Below are 19,033 nucleotides of genomic sequence, written 5' to 3'. Positions count from 1 at the left end.
ACGATTCTTAGAATGCATAAGGTAAGTGAGGAATAACTTTGGGCCACTGCAAACTATTTAAAATTAACTAGTTTGGTTCTTCACATTTTTAATATGGTAAAAAAAAAAAAAAAAACAGATACAGCCCCTTTAAGTCTATTACTGAACTAATATCAGACTAAAAAAGTTATGACAAAAAGGGCCCAAAAACATAGACGTGTCCTGGAAGAAGTGGTGTGTTTCTTGAATAGTCAGGAGAGCAAAAGAAATGCAAACAAATGTCCTGCTTTTGTAGTGTTTTATAAAAGGAATAGATAACAATACTTTTATCACTATTGTAACATAAAAAAGTTTTTTAAAACTTTAAAAGTCTATTTTGTGCATAAAAGTGCATAACAATTTGTCCATTCATTTAAATATCCCAATATTTTTAAAGCAATTCACAAGGACTTAGAGGTGAGAAAGTCAGACAGCATAAATACAATATACATAACAAAGGTTTTAAAAATACTGAACATGTATTCATTTGGAAAGTTCTGCCTCATTAAAAAGCAAGACAAGGTGCTCAAATTCACTGGACATAAATATTAAACCTGGTCGCACGATGTAAGTTTAATGTCATTATCATAACATGTAATAATATCTGGAGACAAGCAGGTGTGGACCTCCGAATAAAAACATTAAAAATACAACAAAAAAATTTTGAAAATTGAGTAATCCGTATTTAGAGCAACCCACTTCAGACTTGGTTTGAATCTGCTTAAATCCTGGTTTAATTCTTTTCCAGAAAATATATTGTTCTGGTTGAGAAATCATTTAATCCTGGTTTAGTCCTGGTCTAGTTTTGTTTTGATTTGCTGTCCTGGTTTAAATATGGCATTGTCTTGTTTCTTTTTCTGGTTTAGAACTTTTGTTTTAGTTCCCTTTTATCCCTATTCTCCAAGCTTTGGGCATAGTGTTCATTTGGTCACATATCAAGTGAAAGTACCTATTATTAGAGATCCTCTTGTGAGCTTTAAGCCATGTTAGAATGTTGTTACATCATCAAAAACAGACCTGGAGTTGTGTTTAGTTTCTTTCACACGTTTGAGTAACTCTGTATTATAACTCTGTCTACATCCTCAAAGCTCAAATGCTCTGTTCCACCTTATGATGTCATGAAGTTTCAGTTTTCAAGTTAACAGCTAGATTTTAGCTTTTGTTTAGTGGAGATTGGCGAATCCATGGCTGAAATCATCTAAATGATTTTAGTGAAGGTGTGTGGAGTTTAAAAACACTGTGGAGCACTTCCCGTATTATCACATGACATTACAAGGTGGAACAGAGTGTTTGTTCCAGGTATGTTTTTGATGAGGAAACAACATTATAAAATAGATCAGAAAACAGACTAATATGGACCCTTTAAATAATTCCCAGATTCTCATAAACAACCTCAGCCTCTTTCTTTTCTGTCTCCTCTTTTTTTGGCTGTGGCGACGCGGCACGTTTGTTTGTTTTGCACACCTGCGCGTACAGGTGAGCAAACGGATCCACCTTCTTCACGTCTTCCTCTTTCTTCTCCTCCTCCTTTTCCGCCATCCCTTTCACCGGCTCACTGTAGATATGATCATCATGCTCACATTTCTCAGCGCTATGAGACTTTATGCTAACTTTATCAAACACCTCTGAGTAGACTGAATGTAGCTTGTTCTGGCTAGGTTCCGCGTTTACGGGTGGTGTTAGCGGCAGTATGCTTGCAGGATCCACGTACAAACCCAGGCTAACTTCTGGAGATTTCATGCATTCTTGTGGATCAGCGTAAACACTGTCCATCGCACTTTTAGATCTAATTTCTTGTGTGGGGAGTGAAGGCAGGGGCATTAACGTTATCGGGGCTGGATGCGATGGTGTAATAACCTCTTCGTTGTCCATTTTGAGTTTGTTTTCAAAGATGGAGGACATGCTGTTAAACTCGGGGGTTCTGGGGAGTATAGGGGAGTGGGCCTGTCTGTTCACGGGCATAGATTTGTCCACTTCCAAAACGTGTCCAGCGGAGGGCGCCGTGTTCGTGGTCTTGCGTTTGATGGTGGATTGGATTAAGCTGAAGATGTTTTCAGCTTGGGAGGTCTCGAAGATGAAGGTGCCTGGACCACAGTCACAACGTCGGCCTGTTTCTATGGACAACGAGCCCTGGAGACAAACAACAATGTGTGGATTTATAATAAAGCCCCAGTATGTAACATTTAATTAAAAAAAAAAAAAAAAAAACAGACAAAATTAAGTGTTGTGTTTTTTTTTTTACTAACACACCCTAGTTGTTAAGGAGTGACAGTTCACACCTTAGGGTAATTAAGTTACTTACTGCTTTTTATGGTGAAATGCTGCTGTGAAGAGGTAGGGTCCATTTACAGTGAACAACACTTAAAATAATTATACATATGCTGAAGAGTAACACAAAATACTAGGGATGCACCAATTCTGCTTAGTTTAGTTCCAATACTGATTCCAATACTATAGCTTTAAGCCCCCGTCCGCACTACTATATATCCGAATCGTTTTTGTTGTAGATGCAGTGTTCATCCACACTAATCCGATTGAAAATGACTCCAGAGACGGAACGATCTGGTGCCGCCAGCTCCCATGAATTCATTTGAGTACAGATCTGATCCGGCACTGTGTGGACACCTGAAAACGCTGATTCGCTGATGTAGGTCCTTGCACCGTGAAGTAGCTAATTCACCGCCAAAACGCTAAGAAGCTAGCATATTTTCATATATATACGGTCTATGGTATGGCCTGCAAACGTATAATCTCTGAAAAGAGATTGAACCATGAACCATCTTCAACGCGATAGAAGCACAGAACAGACTCACCATCAGCAGAACACCCCTCTGTCACAAAAAGAACACATATAATCCACTGAGTCGACCTTTAATCCTTTAGTCCAACAGAAGCTGAACCACATCAGCGCACAATAGTGAGCTGTTTTTGAGCCCTCAGTTTATGCAAATTAGCCATGCGGTTTTGAGTTTCGGTTCTGTAAAACTTAAACAAATATGCTCAAAGCTGTGTGGATAGGGAAGGATTACAGACCCAGAAATGACACGTGTGGACACAGATCGTTTCCGATACGGTCATACATGGATCCATTTCAGTGTAAACGGGGTCTAAGTATCTGCTGATAACAACCGATACAAGAGGAGATAAATAAAATAAGACACAGCAAATCCAGCAAATTTTCCAGTATCAGTGCCAATATCCGATACCAGTATTGGATCTGTGCATCCCTACTAAATACCAGATAAAAAGCATACTACGTGTTCTTTAAGTTTACCTTGTCCTTCCCGTATCTCCGGAGCAGTTCGTAGTGCCACTCCTGCACTTTGCTTTTTTGTGCGTCTTTGAGCAGCAGCGACTCACGACCCACGTGCAGCCAGTACCCCCCCTGCAGGCCACACCGCACAGCTGCATCTGTCCTCTGCACCGTCACACGGAAATCTGATACTGCAAACACAATACATTATGTTTTTTGTTACTAGTGGAAGAGAAGAGTGAAGTGGTATTGGTATTATGATTGGCTATGTGCATCTTTATTGAGACTGTGGTGGAGTTACTGCTTTGCCTGGAACATCCCACAGGAGAACACCAACAGGCCAAGTTGGGGTCCCATTGATTTGTAAAATGTAAAATGTAGGTGTCATAATGTTGCCTCCTCTAAAACATGGAGATGAGTTTTATTGAGATGTTTGACTAATCCTTTATTATTAGTCTGTCTTTATTATTAGTCTGTTCAAACTGCTCTGTCCCACCTTATGATGTCATGAAGCTGTAGCTTTCAAGTTAATAGCTGCCTTTTACCTTTTCCATAGATGTTCCAAGGCTGAACTTATCCAAAATGATTATAGTGACATTTTATAAATACAGTGGAACACTTCCTGTATTACCACATGACATCACAAGGTGGAACAGAGTGTTTTTTGTTTGAGAGAAGAACTCAGCCTAAATATGCAGGGTTTGTAAGGTAAACATAACTCTGTGTATGTTTTTGATGAGGAAATTGTATAAGTCAGAAAACAGAGTAATATGGGCCCTTTAACACTGTGTGGAACACCCCAAGCTAAGTAGTGGAGACAAGCGGACGGCACACCTCCTAAACCAGGAAAGTTACATAGTGCGCCTTTAAAGGATGTAACTTTGTGTACTGTCTTTTTTGTCAGTAATTTTGTTCTCTCTAGATTTTCTTACCATCGTCTGCTGAGGCGTAAATGGCGTTCTCCTCCATTTGAGGCTTTAGCTCTGGGACACTAGTTTTCTGAAACTTTGGAAGAAAAGAGAGATGCATTATTTAGAATCATTGTAAAAAAAAATATTCCTTTTTATGTGTCTGTCTTTACCTGAAATGTATTGTGACAGAGTTTGTCCACCCACTCTGCGCAGTCATCTTTGAGATCAGCAAACACCAGAGTCCTGTCCTGAGTCTCCACACAGAACGCACACATGTTCTCCTGCACAGGGCACAGAAGGACAAGTCTTATAAGTCAGGTTTATATAACTATTTATAACTAAATAAAAGTGTTAGCTGTACCATGGGACAGGCCTCTGCATTGGGGGGCAGTTTCAGCACATTGAGCAGCTCAGACAGTCGGATGATTTTAGGTTTCTTGTCTCCCAGAGCCTGGTGCCTCCTCCGACCGGGCCCCTCCAGTGAACCTGTGCACAGGGACACACAGGCTGGTATATAAGGACAGAATGACAGTAGAAATAAAGCATCCACACTACTGCATAGTTTCTAAAATCATTTTGTTTTGGTTACTCTTCCCATTGTGTGTAAGTTTACAAGTGAAAAAAAGATTTATGCTGATATGAAATGATCTGAACATTTGTGTTTCTTGTTGCGCTGCTCCTTAGATGTAATGTAGTCTTAAAAATATCAGATTTTGTGCATAATTTATATAACGTCCCGACAGTTACTTGTTGCAGTTGCTCTTTTTCCACTAAATGCTTTACTTGACTAATTTCTTTGACCACTACTTTGTAGTTCTCTGAAGTAATATTACTCTTACTTGACTACAATTTATGGCTATTCACCAAACCTCTGACCATTACACTCTAACACGAAGAATGTAAGAAGAGGTCTGTCATCTATAAATCACCACCAGGAGGGGCTGTTACACTGGGTTAAAACACACTACTGAAGGCGGCACGTGTCACTGTTCAGAGCTCATGTCAGGGCACTTTTATCAACAATGGACAAAACATACACTACAAATGTTTAAGCTAGAACTACTGTCTGTGCTATGTATTTTACACATAGTTACTGCAGCCACCATGTTCTTGACAGAAGTTTGACTGCAAATCTGCACAAGGCCCCTTTGACCACATATGGCAGGAGGTGTCTTGCTCATCAACACAACAGTATATAATTTTGGCCAAACCAACTGCCAGTCACACAGAAAGTAATTAAAGTCATTTCAGTTTAAAGTCAGTTTAAAGTTGCATTATTAAAATAGAGTATTATGATTGATTTTAACGTGAATCGAATCAAAATGACAATAAGAATGAATAAGACAGAGTTGTCCTTTATTAGGGGTATAAAGATATCCAAGTCTCACGATATGATATTGTAACGGTATGAACCTCATGGTACGATATTTATTGCAATATCATGGGAAAGCTCACAATATGGTGGGGAGGCTCATGATTAGGGATGTAACAATATCCAAATCCCTCGATAATATTTATTGTGATACTTTGTGGAGGCAAACAAAACTGTTAATATGCTACTTTTTCCTCCTCCTAAAACGTCTTGACAAGACTTAATACAAAGAACTAAGACTTTAAAGGGCTTAGAACTGTTATTTCTTCTTATAGTCTACATTGAAATGGAGCAAAGGATCATGGTCTATGTAGTTCACTCTGTCGTAACTCTTAATTTAAGCAAAGGGGCTTGTAATTTGATATATTGTGATGGTCCACGATATTACTGTGAGAACTTTGACAATATGATATCACGATATTTCAGTTCTTGTTACATCCCTATTTATTAGTTTATGAAATCTCTACATTACATTGCAATTCGTAAAGGCTACAATTTTTCAAGATGGCCTATTATAATTTCCACCACATACAACAAAATATCCTATCTTATTCTACATAGAAAAACTGCTAACTCTGTAGTTTAGATTTGACATGTTCTCAAATGTAATTGTTGTATTTCTTCTGGGCGTCATTAAAGAGTCCACGTTATTTATGTTATAATGGCCCATTAAAAACAGACCCAGAGTTGTGTTTTGTTTCATTCACACATGATTAACACACAAATCCTGCCTTTTTTTTTTTTTTTTTCTCAAACAGAAAACACTGTTCCACCTTGTGATGTCATGTGGAAGTGGACGCGGATGTGGATTACCAGTGTTTTTAAACTCCATACACTTTCACTGGAATCATTTGGATGATTTTAGCCCTGGAATTGCCAATATCTACTATACTAAAGGTAGAACAGAGCATTTTGAGCTTTGGACATGTCAGATTAATAATAAAGGATTACTCACACATATGTGAATGAAACTAAACACAAATCCAGGCAAGTTTCTGATGATGAAACAACATTCTAACATGGCTTAAAGCTCACAAAGCTCACAAGAATCAATTTTGTATAATATATGACCGCAATTACTCCCAAAACATGTAGCTCTGGTGTGGGCCAATATTTTTCTCTGTTCTCTGTCCTTGTACTCTCCCTATAGAGCACATGCTCTTTCACTCTGGGACTATCTCTTATTCATATAGACATCAGTACATCTCTTTTGTCTCTCATCCTCTGCTGTTCAGACTCAGTCCACATGTGTGTCTGTCTCCTCTCAGAGATCTGTTTCATGTTCCTGTAGATTTCCTGGATTATTTAAAACATGGGAGCAGAACATGTCCGCACAGGAAATATCGCAGGTCCAAGAAGTTAAGTAAGTTATGTAATAGCATGCACACTGCAAAAGATATGTAGCCCATAGATTTTTAACCAGTGTGCCAGGTGAGAGTCAGTTACAGTTATACTTTGAAACTGAAAAGACTTCTCACTTGTTCTGCCTTGTGATGTCAATGAGAGCTCCACTATGGTTTTATACTCCATACACCTTCAGTAGAATCATATGGATAATTTTCAACTGTGGAATTGCTAAACTATCTATTGTCAGAATGTCTGTTTTTCAGCATTTTTTTAGAGCTATAAACTGTGTACAGTTGTCCCTTGCTCTATCACGGTTCACTTTTTGAGGTCTCACTTTTTTGTGCAATTTTGCATGCCTTTTTTTTTTTTTTTTTTTTTACAGCGTATGAATGCACATTGTGCTCTTCCCCCTGCATCCTGATTGGCTGTAGACCATTGTCTACATCAGTCTCCTTTGTGCCGTGTCTCATGTACAGTACAGAATGTGTTCAGTTTGCCTAATTTACGTAAATATTCAATCTCTAGCAGTGTGATTTTGAAGTGCTGTATGTTTACAAGTTTTCTCCCTGACAAAAGCCACAATGTCGACAAAACGTTCTACACCGACAAAGGCTCCAACGGTCGCACCCAAAAGGCAGAGGAAGATATAACCATTACACAACAAGTGGGACTTCTGGACATGCTGAAAGAAGGTAGAAGTTACGTGGCTGTGGCAGAGTCCTGCACGGGTAAGGGCAAATTGTTGCTGAAACGGGCGAGTTTCAACAGTCTGGAATTACGGGCGGGTATGCCAACAGGGAGTGATTACACACGGGTGGGTCAGGACTAAACCAAGACTATACCAGGACTGAACCAGGCTTTAAACCAGGTCTACACCAGAACTAAACCAGGCCTAAACCAGGTGTACACCAGAACTAAACCAGGACTAAACCAGGACTGCACCAGGATTAAACCAGGACTAAACCAGGGCTAAACCAGGACTAATCTTGGACTTAAGAGACAGAACCCCAAGCCCATGGAGCAGAGTGTCCGCAAAGCGTGATCAGGCGACGGCCGCGCTTACCTTTGTGAGGTGTGGTGCTCTGTGCGGGTCCTTTCTGATGCAGTCACCTCTGAGCCCATCCCAACAGTGAGTCCTGGTTTAGTTCTGGTTTAGTCTTAGTTCAGTCCTTGTTTAGTTCTCTTTGTTTCAGTTCTGGAATCAGTCCTAGGTTAGTCCTGGGTTAGTCCTGGTTTAGTCTTGGTTCAGTCCGTGGTGTATGCAGTGCTAAAGTTGGATATAATCTTGGGTTAACGGGCGGGTGCGGTGCTTTGCGCCGTAGGGCTCCATTACGGAATAAATAAATCTTCGGTTCATTACAAAAAGAAGGAGGAAAATAACATAAGGACGACAGCAGCAATAAGTTTCAAGAAGAATGCAAAAAGGGTTGTAAATGTCCTGTCTGAGAAAAGTGTGTAAAGTTTGTGGTGAGGGGTTTTACAGAATTAAAACAGATATAATAATTGTAAAATATAAAGTTGACAACTTCGTGAATTTCACCTATCGTGGGTTATTTTTAGAATGTAACCCCCGCGATAAACAAGGGACCACTGTACTTTAATAAATATAAGTGAGAGTTGTTTAATATCATACTGTGGAAAGGTCCAGGCAGAACAATGGCATATCTATAGAAATAAGCAGTTAACAGATCCCCAACCAAAAAAGTTACACAGTGCACCTTTGAATCATTTCAACTGAGGCTGAACACAGCTGTTAACTTGAACTACTATTTGATGACATCACAAGGCGGGACAGAGCTTTTGAGGTTTCGAAATGTAGACACTATAATAACACAGGATTACTCAAGACAAATGTGAATGAAACAAAACACAACTCCAGGAATGATTGTGATGAGGTAACAACGTTCCAAAACCACTAGAAGCTCATATGAGTCATGTTTTATGTAATATATTTAAGTTAATTTAATAAATGTGTACCTCCTTGATCCTGTATCTCCAGGCGTCCAACTCCACTGCTGCTCGGAGGGACCAAGGTCAACCACACAGGCTTCCATTTCTGAAACACATTTTACACAAGGACAACTTACAATGAAGTTTATATCAGATTTACTTAAAGAGTCCATATTGTGCTATTTTATGATCATGTATATAAAAACAGTTGTGTTTTGTTTCATTCACGCATGTTTAACACACAAATCCTGTGTATTTAGGTTGTGTTTTTCTCACAAAATGGTAATACAAAAAGTGTTCCCCTGTGTTTTTAAACTCCATACAGCTTCACATGAATTATTTGGATAATTTGATCACTGGAATTGCCTATTTCTAGTGAACTAAAAGTAAAAGGTAGGTGTTAATTTGAACACTAAGCTTCATGACATCTCAAGGTGAGCAGAGCATTTTCAGCTTTGGAGATGTACAGAGACTAATTATATAGGATTATTCAAACATGTGTGAATGAAACAAAACACAACTCCAGGTCTGTTTTTGAGGAGATATAACAATAACATTTTACAATATAAATAGTTTGTGTTTGCATTCAAGAATTTGATGATGCTGTAATTTCAGATGGAGGGCAGGGGCTTATATAACTACGCTTTTCATGATTATTACTAAATAGATTTTTGGGGTCAGTATTCTCCATGGGGACTTTTTCTTTGTATTAGCAAGGAACTTTTTGGTGTTTTTTCTGTACATGATCATATTTGAGATGTGAAAGCTTGAATAAAAAACTTCTGTGGCTCATTATAAACACAGCTAAGCTCTAAAGTGATTCATTCTGCTGTGCATTTATAGCAGAATGTATTTTTTATCTAAATTATACATTTAGAATAGTTTTTGGAGATAACCCTGCTTGTGTCAGTGCAGAAATTTGTTTAAATATTATCAATTATTGTCTATATTTTCTTCAACAATATATGTCACTTCAAATTTTGTTACTGTCACAGGCCTATATTTAACTCTTTGGGAGAGGCACAGTTTTTGGAAAAAAATATCCAAATGTATTACTGATAAATGTTTGAACCTTATCATTGTTTGCTTTGTGTCCACTTGTGTTGTTACAGTTTAACAATGAGCTGGAGGGCAGGTTAGAATTCAATGGTGGAATTTGCTTTTTAACTGTGAAATTGCAAATTTGTTGACCTGGTTTATAGTTAACATCAATGTAATGACTGGGCCTATCCACATGAAACAAAAACTGGCACTAAGTCAACATCTTCTCTCCCAGTTACATAGACCCTCTCCTCCATCTGAGAGTATGACATCATCATATTGTACCACATGAATGCAACATACTGAAGGACATGACTCAGTGCATACAAATGTGAAGACATACTATTTACTCTAATATACTTTTAACCATCAAAACTGCACTTCCTCCAAACCCTTTGATATTTAGAAAGGTAAATATTAGTCACATCCTCTGCAGTCAATTAATGAGCAATCGTCATGGAAATAAGGAAGAATATAAAGTATGGGGCCAATTTATGTGTATGTTGTATTAGTAGTGGGAGTAGCAATAAATGAATTTAGTAATAATTGCAGCCATAGATTAGTAGTAGTAGTGGCAGTTGTGGTAATAGTAATGGTAGTAGTGGTATTAGTAGAATTAGTAGTTACTGAATAAAAAAATAAAAAAATAAAAAAAAAGTATATTCTTAATGACAAAAATATTAGAATTGATGGCCAAGCTGTTTATGTTACAATTTAGTGTTTTGGTTGTCAAGACAACAATCAGAAAGCAGAATGAGCCTCACACGAGTCTCTCATTTGGGTTGCCAGGTTCAAGGCTGAAATCCAGTTGATTTAAACCTAAAATGCCTCTCTCTGATCTGAATGGTCACAACCTAAACCCCAACCCCTGCAGACAATCATGAGTAAGTGCTAGTGCAGCTTTTGCAGCTCAGGGAGGAAATTCTGTAGTTTTCACATGAGACATGGCCTGTCCATATACTGAGGAAAACATGTATGTGTCCTCTTATCTGTACATTTAGGTGCTCGCAACCCAGGTTCAGTTGTGATTGTATCTTTTTTAAAACTGAGTACAGTCTACCTGCAGTTCCTTTAACTTCCCAAACAGAGTACGTGCTCTGCCTGAGGAATGTGGAGGCTGTTGTTCAAACTTGTTCAAATGAAATTCCTGGATTTTGCAACACACATTTTTAAAACAACTACACACTACATAACTAGAATATCTGTTTAAGTAATATTACTAATACTACTAATATTATAAATGTATAAGTAAGACTAAAGTAAATCTTATGTATCAAACTCCTTCCATGTATGGTAACTAACCAAATACTTTCCTGTGAATGCAGGTGATGATGAAGTCAAAATAAATATTGACTAAAAAGTAAAAATAAAATTATATGCACAAGTAAATGTAATTGTAATAACCCTGTTCAGGATTTTAGTACCACTTGCCTGTCTCCATGGAGATGGCAGTTTAATGTCCTATGTGGAACATTGTAGGACAAGCGACAACTCCATCAAGACAAGCAGGTGATGGACGCTCTACTAGAAAACTTAAAAAGATAAAAATGCGGATTTGCCTATTGAAATAAGCCTAATGCCAAAACACATCATTTTTAAACAGGTCTTCATAAATTCTAAATTATTTGCTTTGGAGTAACATGGAAACAGGTTTTACTCCTAAACTATGAGTCTCCCCTCTCACCAGTGACTGTGTCATAGTTCATAAATAATTACTACAAAGAGACTTACTTTTCCAGATTTGCGTGGCCGTAGGTAGACCCTGCCTGTTTTCCCAGTTGTGGAGTCCATTTGTGTTGAACTAGTTCTGAACAGTTTTACCTGTGGCTTGGTTAATGTTACACTAGAGAGAGGAGATAGAGAAGGAATGAAAGAGAGAGAGAGAGAGAGAGAGAGAAGATTGAGAGATAAATAGAAAGAGAGAAAAGGGGGTGTGTCCAAATGACGCACAGAAACAAGAGCCTACAGACACACCTCACAGTACTAAAACAATAAGGCAGGTACTATGCAGTAGTAGTATTAGTCGTATGAGTAGTAGTATGCTGAATTCCTAATATTAGTTAGTCACTCTCACCTTTTTATTCAAATTCAAACATCGAAACAGAACCAGAAACACTCATACTGATCACAGGCTCCTGAAAATGGGCTGTATGAATGTTTTATATTGTATTTTTTCAGACAACTAATTTTCTAATACCAGAAGATGTAGTTGGTAGAGCGTATAGCAAAAATATGACAAGTATGCATTTGGTATTGGTAGTGAATGCACAATGTATACTATAATACACTCCTTGTCATCTTTAGAATACTAGTAGGTGCGTCTTTGTTCTGAATCACCAAACAAAATCCGCAATAATCTGATGGATAAACAAATGTCTACTAGAATGTCTTGATTTATTTCCAGTTTATTATATACAACTATGTACATTTCATTGAAGGCTGTGGTTTAAGAACATTTTGGTGAAACCACCGCTTCTTTAAAGTGGGACTAAATACCAAAGTCCACCCACAAACACAAATTTCAAACAGAGCTGCTAAACTGGGCAGTAACTGGAGGAATAAAGAAAAGAGTTAAAGGAGAGGAGGAACATGGTCTAGAGGTATAAGGAGCAAAGTGATTGGTCAAACTCCACCCATTACAGCCAGGTGTATTCTGTAATCATGGCAGTCTTTTGTGATGTCATCAGCTGCTTGAAATTGCAAAGGTCACTGGAGGCGTAGGTTTTTGCTTTTTTGACCAGAGAGCTGCAAATTTACCCAGCTTGCAATAAAGTTGACAAAAAATGACTACACCGGAGCTACCAAAACACCATATCGTACTGTAGTAGTAGTAGTAGTAGTAGTAGTAGCATGGTTGTAGTAGTAATATCTGTTGTAGTACTAGTGTTTTGTAGGTATCCACACTTCAAACCCCTGCAGTTGTGTTTGTAATCACAAAAACAAGGCTGTAATCAGGACAGTCTTTTGTGATGTCACCAACTTCTGGAAATTCCAGAGGTCATTGAAGGCAGCACAAATTTAGATTTTTGACCAAAAAACTGCAAATGTACCTTGCACAAAAATAAGTCTGACAAGTAAATAAATAATAAATCATGACAAGTAAATAAAGCAATAAAAACACAATATATAGCTTAGTAGTAAAAAACGTGGATTCAGTGTTCAGTTCCTCTTTAAAGTGACCTTAGAATGAGATTTGAAGTCAAACCAAACGTGTAAAACAAGCAGGATAATGACATTTGCAGGATGTTAGTGATTAGCGGGTGTTGGAGCAGTTTAATCCATCACTGACGCGGGTCCCTGGGGAGAAGCATAGTCCTTCAGAGCAAGACGAGATCTGTGGAAATGGAAAACACAAATGAATGAAACCTTTTTAGTAATCAGACTGAGCAGGCCCTGAGAGGTCCAGTATGTCAATATCACAGAATCTAATCAAGGCTCACGAACTGCTACTAAAAACTGGTGAAACTTTGGCCTGTGTTTTTGTTCTCATTGGCAATAATATGACTATAGCATTGTTTTTTTGTTTTGTTTTTTTATGCCAGATGTCCTTCCTCTCCAGTCATATGTGGTTGAAGTGTTGAAGTGGACAAATTTTGCTTAATATGGTTGGTAATAATGTATTTAATGTATTTTTTTAATCTCCTACCCATGAGAAAAATAATCAAAATACTGTTTACTTTTGCCCAAACAAGCCCAACTTCAAGATGTACTGTTCGATTTAAGTAGAGGGTCCATCACCTGCTTGTCTCCATGGAGATGTTTTCGCTTTGCCTGGATTGTTCCTTATTATATGACAATAAACTTAACTTACATCAATTCAGTTCCAAGTGTTTGATTGCTATACAAAAATTGAAAAACACACATTCTTACTATGAGCAGGGTCACCTCTCCACAGATCACACCTGTAACTGGGCGTAGTAATGTCACCTGTTTGATGCCATATCGTGGAACATTCCAGGGAAAGCAGTAACATCTCCGTGGATACAAGCAGGTGGAGTTGAGCTAGAATGGCATTGACAGAAAAGTGTGTAAGTCTATTCTAATGTAATAGTTTGAAATCAGGTCAGAAGCCAGCAGAGAGTGTGACAGAGTGGTTCTCCTGCCGTTCAGAAGAACAGACCCATCACCTCTCCTCCTCGTCACATCCCATTCACAAATCAGCTCCACGCACAGAAATCTTTTGGCGCTCGGTCGCAACAATAATGAGGAAACTGTAAAATCATGAAATATTTAGAGTGGCTCCATTTGGGTCAGGCTCAGATCACAAAAACACAAAGCACTTCTCAAACAGCTCATCTAATGTTCAAAAGAGATGTTTGGCCTTATAGTAATATTGTAAGTATTGCAGTAGTAGTTGCTGTAGCAGTAGTAGTAGTAGTAGTATTTGTTGCAGTAAAAGTAGTTGTAGTTGTTGTAAGTAGTGGTAGTAGTAGTAGTAGTAGTAGCAGTAGTAGTTAGTAATTAAATAAATAGTAGTAGTAGTAGTAGGTGTAGCTGTAATAGAAGCAGTAGCAGTAGTATTAGGTTAGCATAGTAGTAAAAGTACAGTCCCTGACAAAAGTCTTGTCGCTTATCCATTTTGTAGAAACAAAAGCTTATAACCTGACTTTAAATTAATTGATTCTCATATGAAAGCTAAAACCCTCCCAAATTATGCTCAATATACTAAAATAAATTTGCTTCACTGAAGAAAGATTGATCATTTAAAGAACACAGAAAGGTCAGATTTTGGCAAGACAAAAGTTTTGTCGCCTACAGAAAATTTAACAAATAATTTACTTCAAATACAAAAATATGTTGCATAACGTCAGTGAATTAAGTCGTGGTGCTGTGAGATCCATATTTAATATCTTGTATGACTTCCATGAGCTTGAAGGACGCATCCATGTGGTTCCACAATGATTCATACAATTTGTTGATTTATTTATTTATTTATTTATTTGAGACAGGGACAGCGCACAATTTTCGCATCAACCTTGACAGGAGAGATGCATTGTACATCAGGTTGTAGCATCAGTGCTAATTTCCACCTGTAGTCCCTGGACAGATTCATTGATTGATTGTATTTAACTGACCTTGACTATCAACTGTTCTGGAGACCTGGAGCATGTTTTGGGTTGGGTTTGGTTCCTGTTGAAGTCATCAGGAATAGCAAAGAAAGCGTCTTACATGCCTCCCAGAGTCAAGATTCTTTGGTTTTGCCTTCCATGCTTCCTCTTTCATTCTACCCCAGACATGCTCAATGATGTTCATGTCTGGTGACTGGGCTGGCCAGTCCTGGAGCACCTTGATCTTCTTCGCCTTGAGAAACTTTGATGTAGAGATAGAAGTATGCGATGGAGCACCATCCTGCTGCAAAATTTGACCCCTTTTATGGTTGGGAATGTAAGAGGAGCTAATACTTCTTGATATTTTAGGATATTGATGTTGCCTTCCACCCTGCAAATGTCTCGCACACCCCCATACTGGATGGAACCCCAGACCATGATTTTTTTCCGCCACCAAACTTAACTGTTTTCTGGGTGAATCTTGGATCCATGCGGCTCCAGTAGGTCTCCTGCAATATTTGCAGTGGCTGTGATGTAATTCAACCGAGGATTCATCTGAGAAATCCACCTTCTGCCACTTTTCCAGTGTCCATCCTTTTAGCAGGCTGTGGGCCTTGGCAAATGCCACACGGTTTTTTAATTGCCTTTTGTTTAGTGCTGGTTTCTGTGCACTGATTCGACCATGGAGGCCATTTCGAGACAGAATTCTACAAACTGTTGTGGTTGACACAGGGACTTGAGGTGACCAGGCCTGGTGGAGCTCTGCTGCAGTGGAAAAGGGGCTGGCCTTGGATTTTCAAATCAACAAACGGTCCTCCTGAGCAGTTGTCTTGCGGGGTCTGCCGGACCTGGGCTTGTCAAAAACATCTCCAGTCATTTCAGATCTTTTTCTTATTCTTTGTACTTGACGCTGAGACACATTGAAGGTGTCAGCCACCTCAGCAGTGGATCTGGTCTTCAGCCTCTTGATAATTAATGCTTTGGTCTCAGGGTGGATCTTAGGCATGTTGTCAGAGGTCAAGTTGCAGTTGATGTGAAGGTCTGGTGTGCTGGGGTTCTTTTTATACACACCCACTAATTGATTGATCAGTAACTGATCACAGGTGAGGCTGTAATCTAGGATTGGGTGCATCATATGACAAGGCGACAAGACTTTTGTCTTGCCAAAATCTGACCTTTCTGTGTTCATTAAATGATCAATCTTTGTTCAGTGAAGCAAATTTATTTTAGTATATTGAGCATAATTTGGGAGGGTTTTAGCTTTCATATGAGACATTTCTAAAACCAATCGATTAATTTAAAGTCAGGTTATAAGCTTTTGTTTCTACAAAATGGATAAGCGACAAGACTTTTGTCAGGGTAGTTGTAGTAGTTGTTGTAATAGTAGTGATGGTAGTAGTAGTAGTAGTAGTAGTAGTAGTAGTAGTAGTAGTAGTAGTAGTAGTAGTAGTTGCAGTAAAAGCAGTAGTAGTAGTAATAACAGTAGTTGTTTTGGTAGTAATATTAGTAGTGGCAGTAGGCCTAGTATTTGTTGTATTTAAAGTATTTATAGTAGTAGTAGCAGTAGTAGTAGTAACAGTAGCAGTAGTAGTTTTGGTAGTAATAGCAGTAGTAGCAGTAGGCCTAGTATTTGTTGTAGTAAATGTAGTTATAGTATTTGCTGTAGTGGTAGTAGTAGCAGTAGTAGTTGTAGTAGAAGCAGTAGCAGTAGTAGTAGGTTGGTATAGTAGTAGTAGTAGTAGTAGTAGTAGTAGTAGTACAGTAGCAGTAGTAGTTTTGGTTGTAGTAGTAGTAGTAGCTGTAGGCCTAGTATTTGTTGTAGTAAATGTAGTTATAGAAGTTGTTGTAGTGGTAGTAGTAGCAGTAATAGTTATAGTAGAAGCAGTAGCAGTAGTAGTCGTCCTAACCCAGTAATAGTAATAGTAGTACCTGATATAGTTGCTTTATCACAGTTTGGCCTTTGTTTACTGTATGGTTGCTAGGTAACACTTATAAAATTATAATTTCCATTTGTCACATCTGCTCATGTCCAACCAGGAAGTATGAAGTTATTTTTTAGTAAAATCTTAAATCCAGCTATGTCAAAGTAAAATGAGTAATCCAGTGTTTTATTTGCATTTTAGGACAGTGGTGGAGGTGAGGAGGAAGTTGGATGGAGGGGCTGGGGAGGCGGTTGGTTCTGCTGCTGCGTGCTTCATGAGTGAATTTACATAAAGACACTCGTAGCTCATCTCTGGTCCTGTTTTATCAATCCTGTCATAAGCCTGATAGCATTATAATTAAAAATGTCATTGTTTTTAGGAAAATGCTAGAGCAGTTTGTGTTATTTTTTCACTCTAAAGCTTTTTCTGATTGGCCGAGGACAGAGCTAATCAGAGTAGAATGGCCAAAGACGACAGATATGCTATGAGAACAGACCATAAATTAATCATCACTGTCCCTTTGTGAATACCCAGAGAGGTGAGATCACAGTCAAGAGGAAAAATATGTGTCTTTTATCACAGCAAGTGTAAGGCAATTATGGTTAAAATGTTTTGTTTTGTTGTGTTATTTTTAATTATTTTAGTCATGCAGGGAAGCGCTCGTGAAGTGGCACCTGTTTCTGTAAACAATATCAGATCTTCACACACAATTAAAAAATAAAGACACTGGAATTCAAGTAGCTGTGTGTCACTGGGGTAAAATTAATATATTCCCTTTATTTTGCACACTGGTTTTAGAGCGTGTATCTGTATTGTAATTTTTCTTTTGTGGGTCCACCGTGTTCTTGTCTCCATGGAGATGTTCCTGCTTGAATGTTCCTCGGTATGACATTAAAATGATCCCCTGCATTTATACAAATATTTATATACCGCTCAAAAATACCTTGTAATAATATGAATTCTTATTGAATGTCGCAACTTCACATATTTGACCTGTTATTTTAAAAAAAAAATGCCTATAAATAAATAAATAAATAAATAATAGCCAAAATAATGTTAAAAAGTAAACAAAACTGCAGTGGAACAACGCAATCCTTGTATCATTTGTTCATTTGTTTTTCAAAATGAAACCAAAAATAAGAAACAAAAAAACAACTATTTTCTTCATTCATTTGTCTTCACTTTTCAATTTTGTGTTTAAATGAATAATGGAAAAAATGGATAATGACCTTTTCCCGTTTCTATGACTTAAATCTTAAATTGCAATGCCGGACTTTTTGCGCCACATACGGACTAAACCAGGACTGAACCAGGACTGATCCAGGACTGAACCAGGACTGATCCAGAACTAAACCAGGACTAAACCAGGACTGAACCAGGACTGAACCAGGATTAAACCAGGACTGAGCCAGGACTGAACCAGGATTAAACCAGGACTGAGCCAGGACTGAGCCAGGACTGAACCAGGACTAAACCAGGACTAAACCAGGACTGAACCAGGACTGAACCAGGATTAAACCAGGACTGAGCCAGGACTGAGCCAGGACTAAACCAGGACTAAACCAGGACTAAACCAGGACTAAACCAGGACTGAACCAGGATTAAACCAGGACTGAGCCAGGACTGAACCAGAATTGAACCAGGATTGAACCAGGACTAAACCAGGACTAAACCAGAATGAGTGTCATGACCAGGACTAAGACCGAGACCATGGCACCAGGACTGAGACCAGAACTGAGACTGGGACTGAGACTGGGACCAGACCAGACCAGGACTGATTCCAGTTTAGTCCTGGTTTAGTTCTGGTTTAGTCCATATGCGGCACATAAATCCAGCATCTCAGTTTACGTCACGGAAACTGGAAACAGCCATTATCCATTTTTTCTCTTTTTTCATTTCGGTTTTGGAGACAAATAATGAAGAAAATTGTTGTTTTTTCGTTTTCTTATTTTTGTTTTTATTTTGAAAAATGAATGAACGAATGGTACACGTATTCAACACAATAAAGTGCTGGTAAATAAACATCTACCCCTCTGTAATGTCACAAAACATCTGCAGATGAATGAACCTTACATTTAACATCTTCAAAACTTTATTGGTTTTAACATTAGACTCAATGAAAATGAGATAGTGGCCCTTTAAGATGACTTTTTACAGTGATTTTTTCAACT

The 19,033-nt window shown here is 38.3% G+C and overlaps 1 protein-coding gene across 1 annotated transcript; it reads right to left on the bottom strand.

Moving 5' to 3' along the window:
- Positions 1-260: 260 nt before the first annotated feature.
- On the bottom strand, positions 261-11,712 carry LOC110167613 (docking protein 1-like). Its single transcript, XM_020932981.2, has 7 exons — positions 11,624-11,712; positions 8,879-8,957; positions 4,544-4,668; positions 4,353-4,463; positions 4,204-4,276; positions 3,293-3,462; positions 261-2,148 (listed from the first exon to the last, which is right to left on the bottom strand). The coding sequence occupies exons 1-7, from the start codon at positions 11,681-11,683 to the stop codon at positions 1,381-1,383; spliced, it is 1,386 nt and encodes a 461-aa protein (XP_020788640.2). The 5' UTR covers positions 11,684-11,712; the 3' UTR covers positions 261-1,380.
- Positions 11,713-19,033: the final 7,321 nt, after the last annotated feature.

The sequence above is a fragment of the Boleophthalmus pectinirostris genome, unplaced genomic scaffold, assembly GCF_026225935.1.
Source record: "Boleophthalmus pectinirostris isolate CB_2022bp ecotype Guang Dong unplaced genomic scaffold, ASM2622593v1 HiC_scaffold_22, whole genome shotgun sequence".
Classification (NCBI taxonomy): domain Eukaryota; kingdom Metazoa; phylum Chordata; class Actinopteri; order Gobiiformes; family Gobiidae; genus Boleophthalmus; species Boleophthalmus pectinirostris.
This window is presented reverse-complemented; position numbering and strand designations above follow the sequence as displayed.

Excerpts from the sequence above, each read along its gene's own strand:
- LOC110167613 (XM_020932981.2), bottom strand. The coding sequence starts at position 11,683 with ATGGACTCCACAACTGGGAAAACAGGCAGGGTCTACCTACGGCCACGC. Across the intron at positions 4,277-4,352 it reads TCTGTCACAATACATTTCAG|TTTCAGAAAACTAGTGTCCC; the intron begins GTAAAGACAGAC and ends TTTCTTCCAAAG. Across the intron at positions 2,149-3,292 it reads GGAGATACGGGAAGGACAAG|GGCTCGTTGTCCATAGAAAC; the intron begins GTAAACTTAAAG and ends GTTTGTCTCCAG.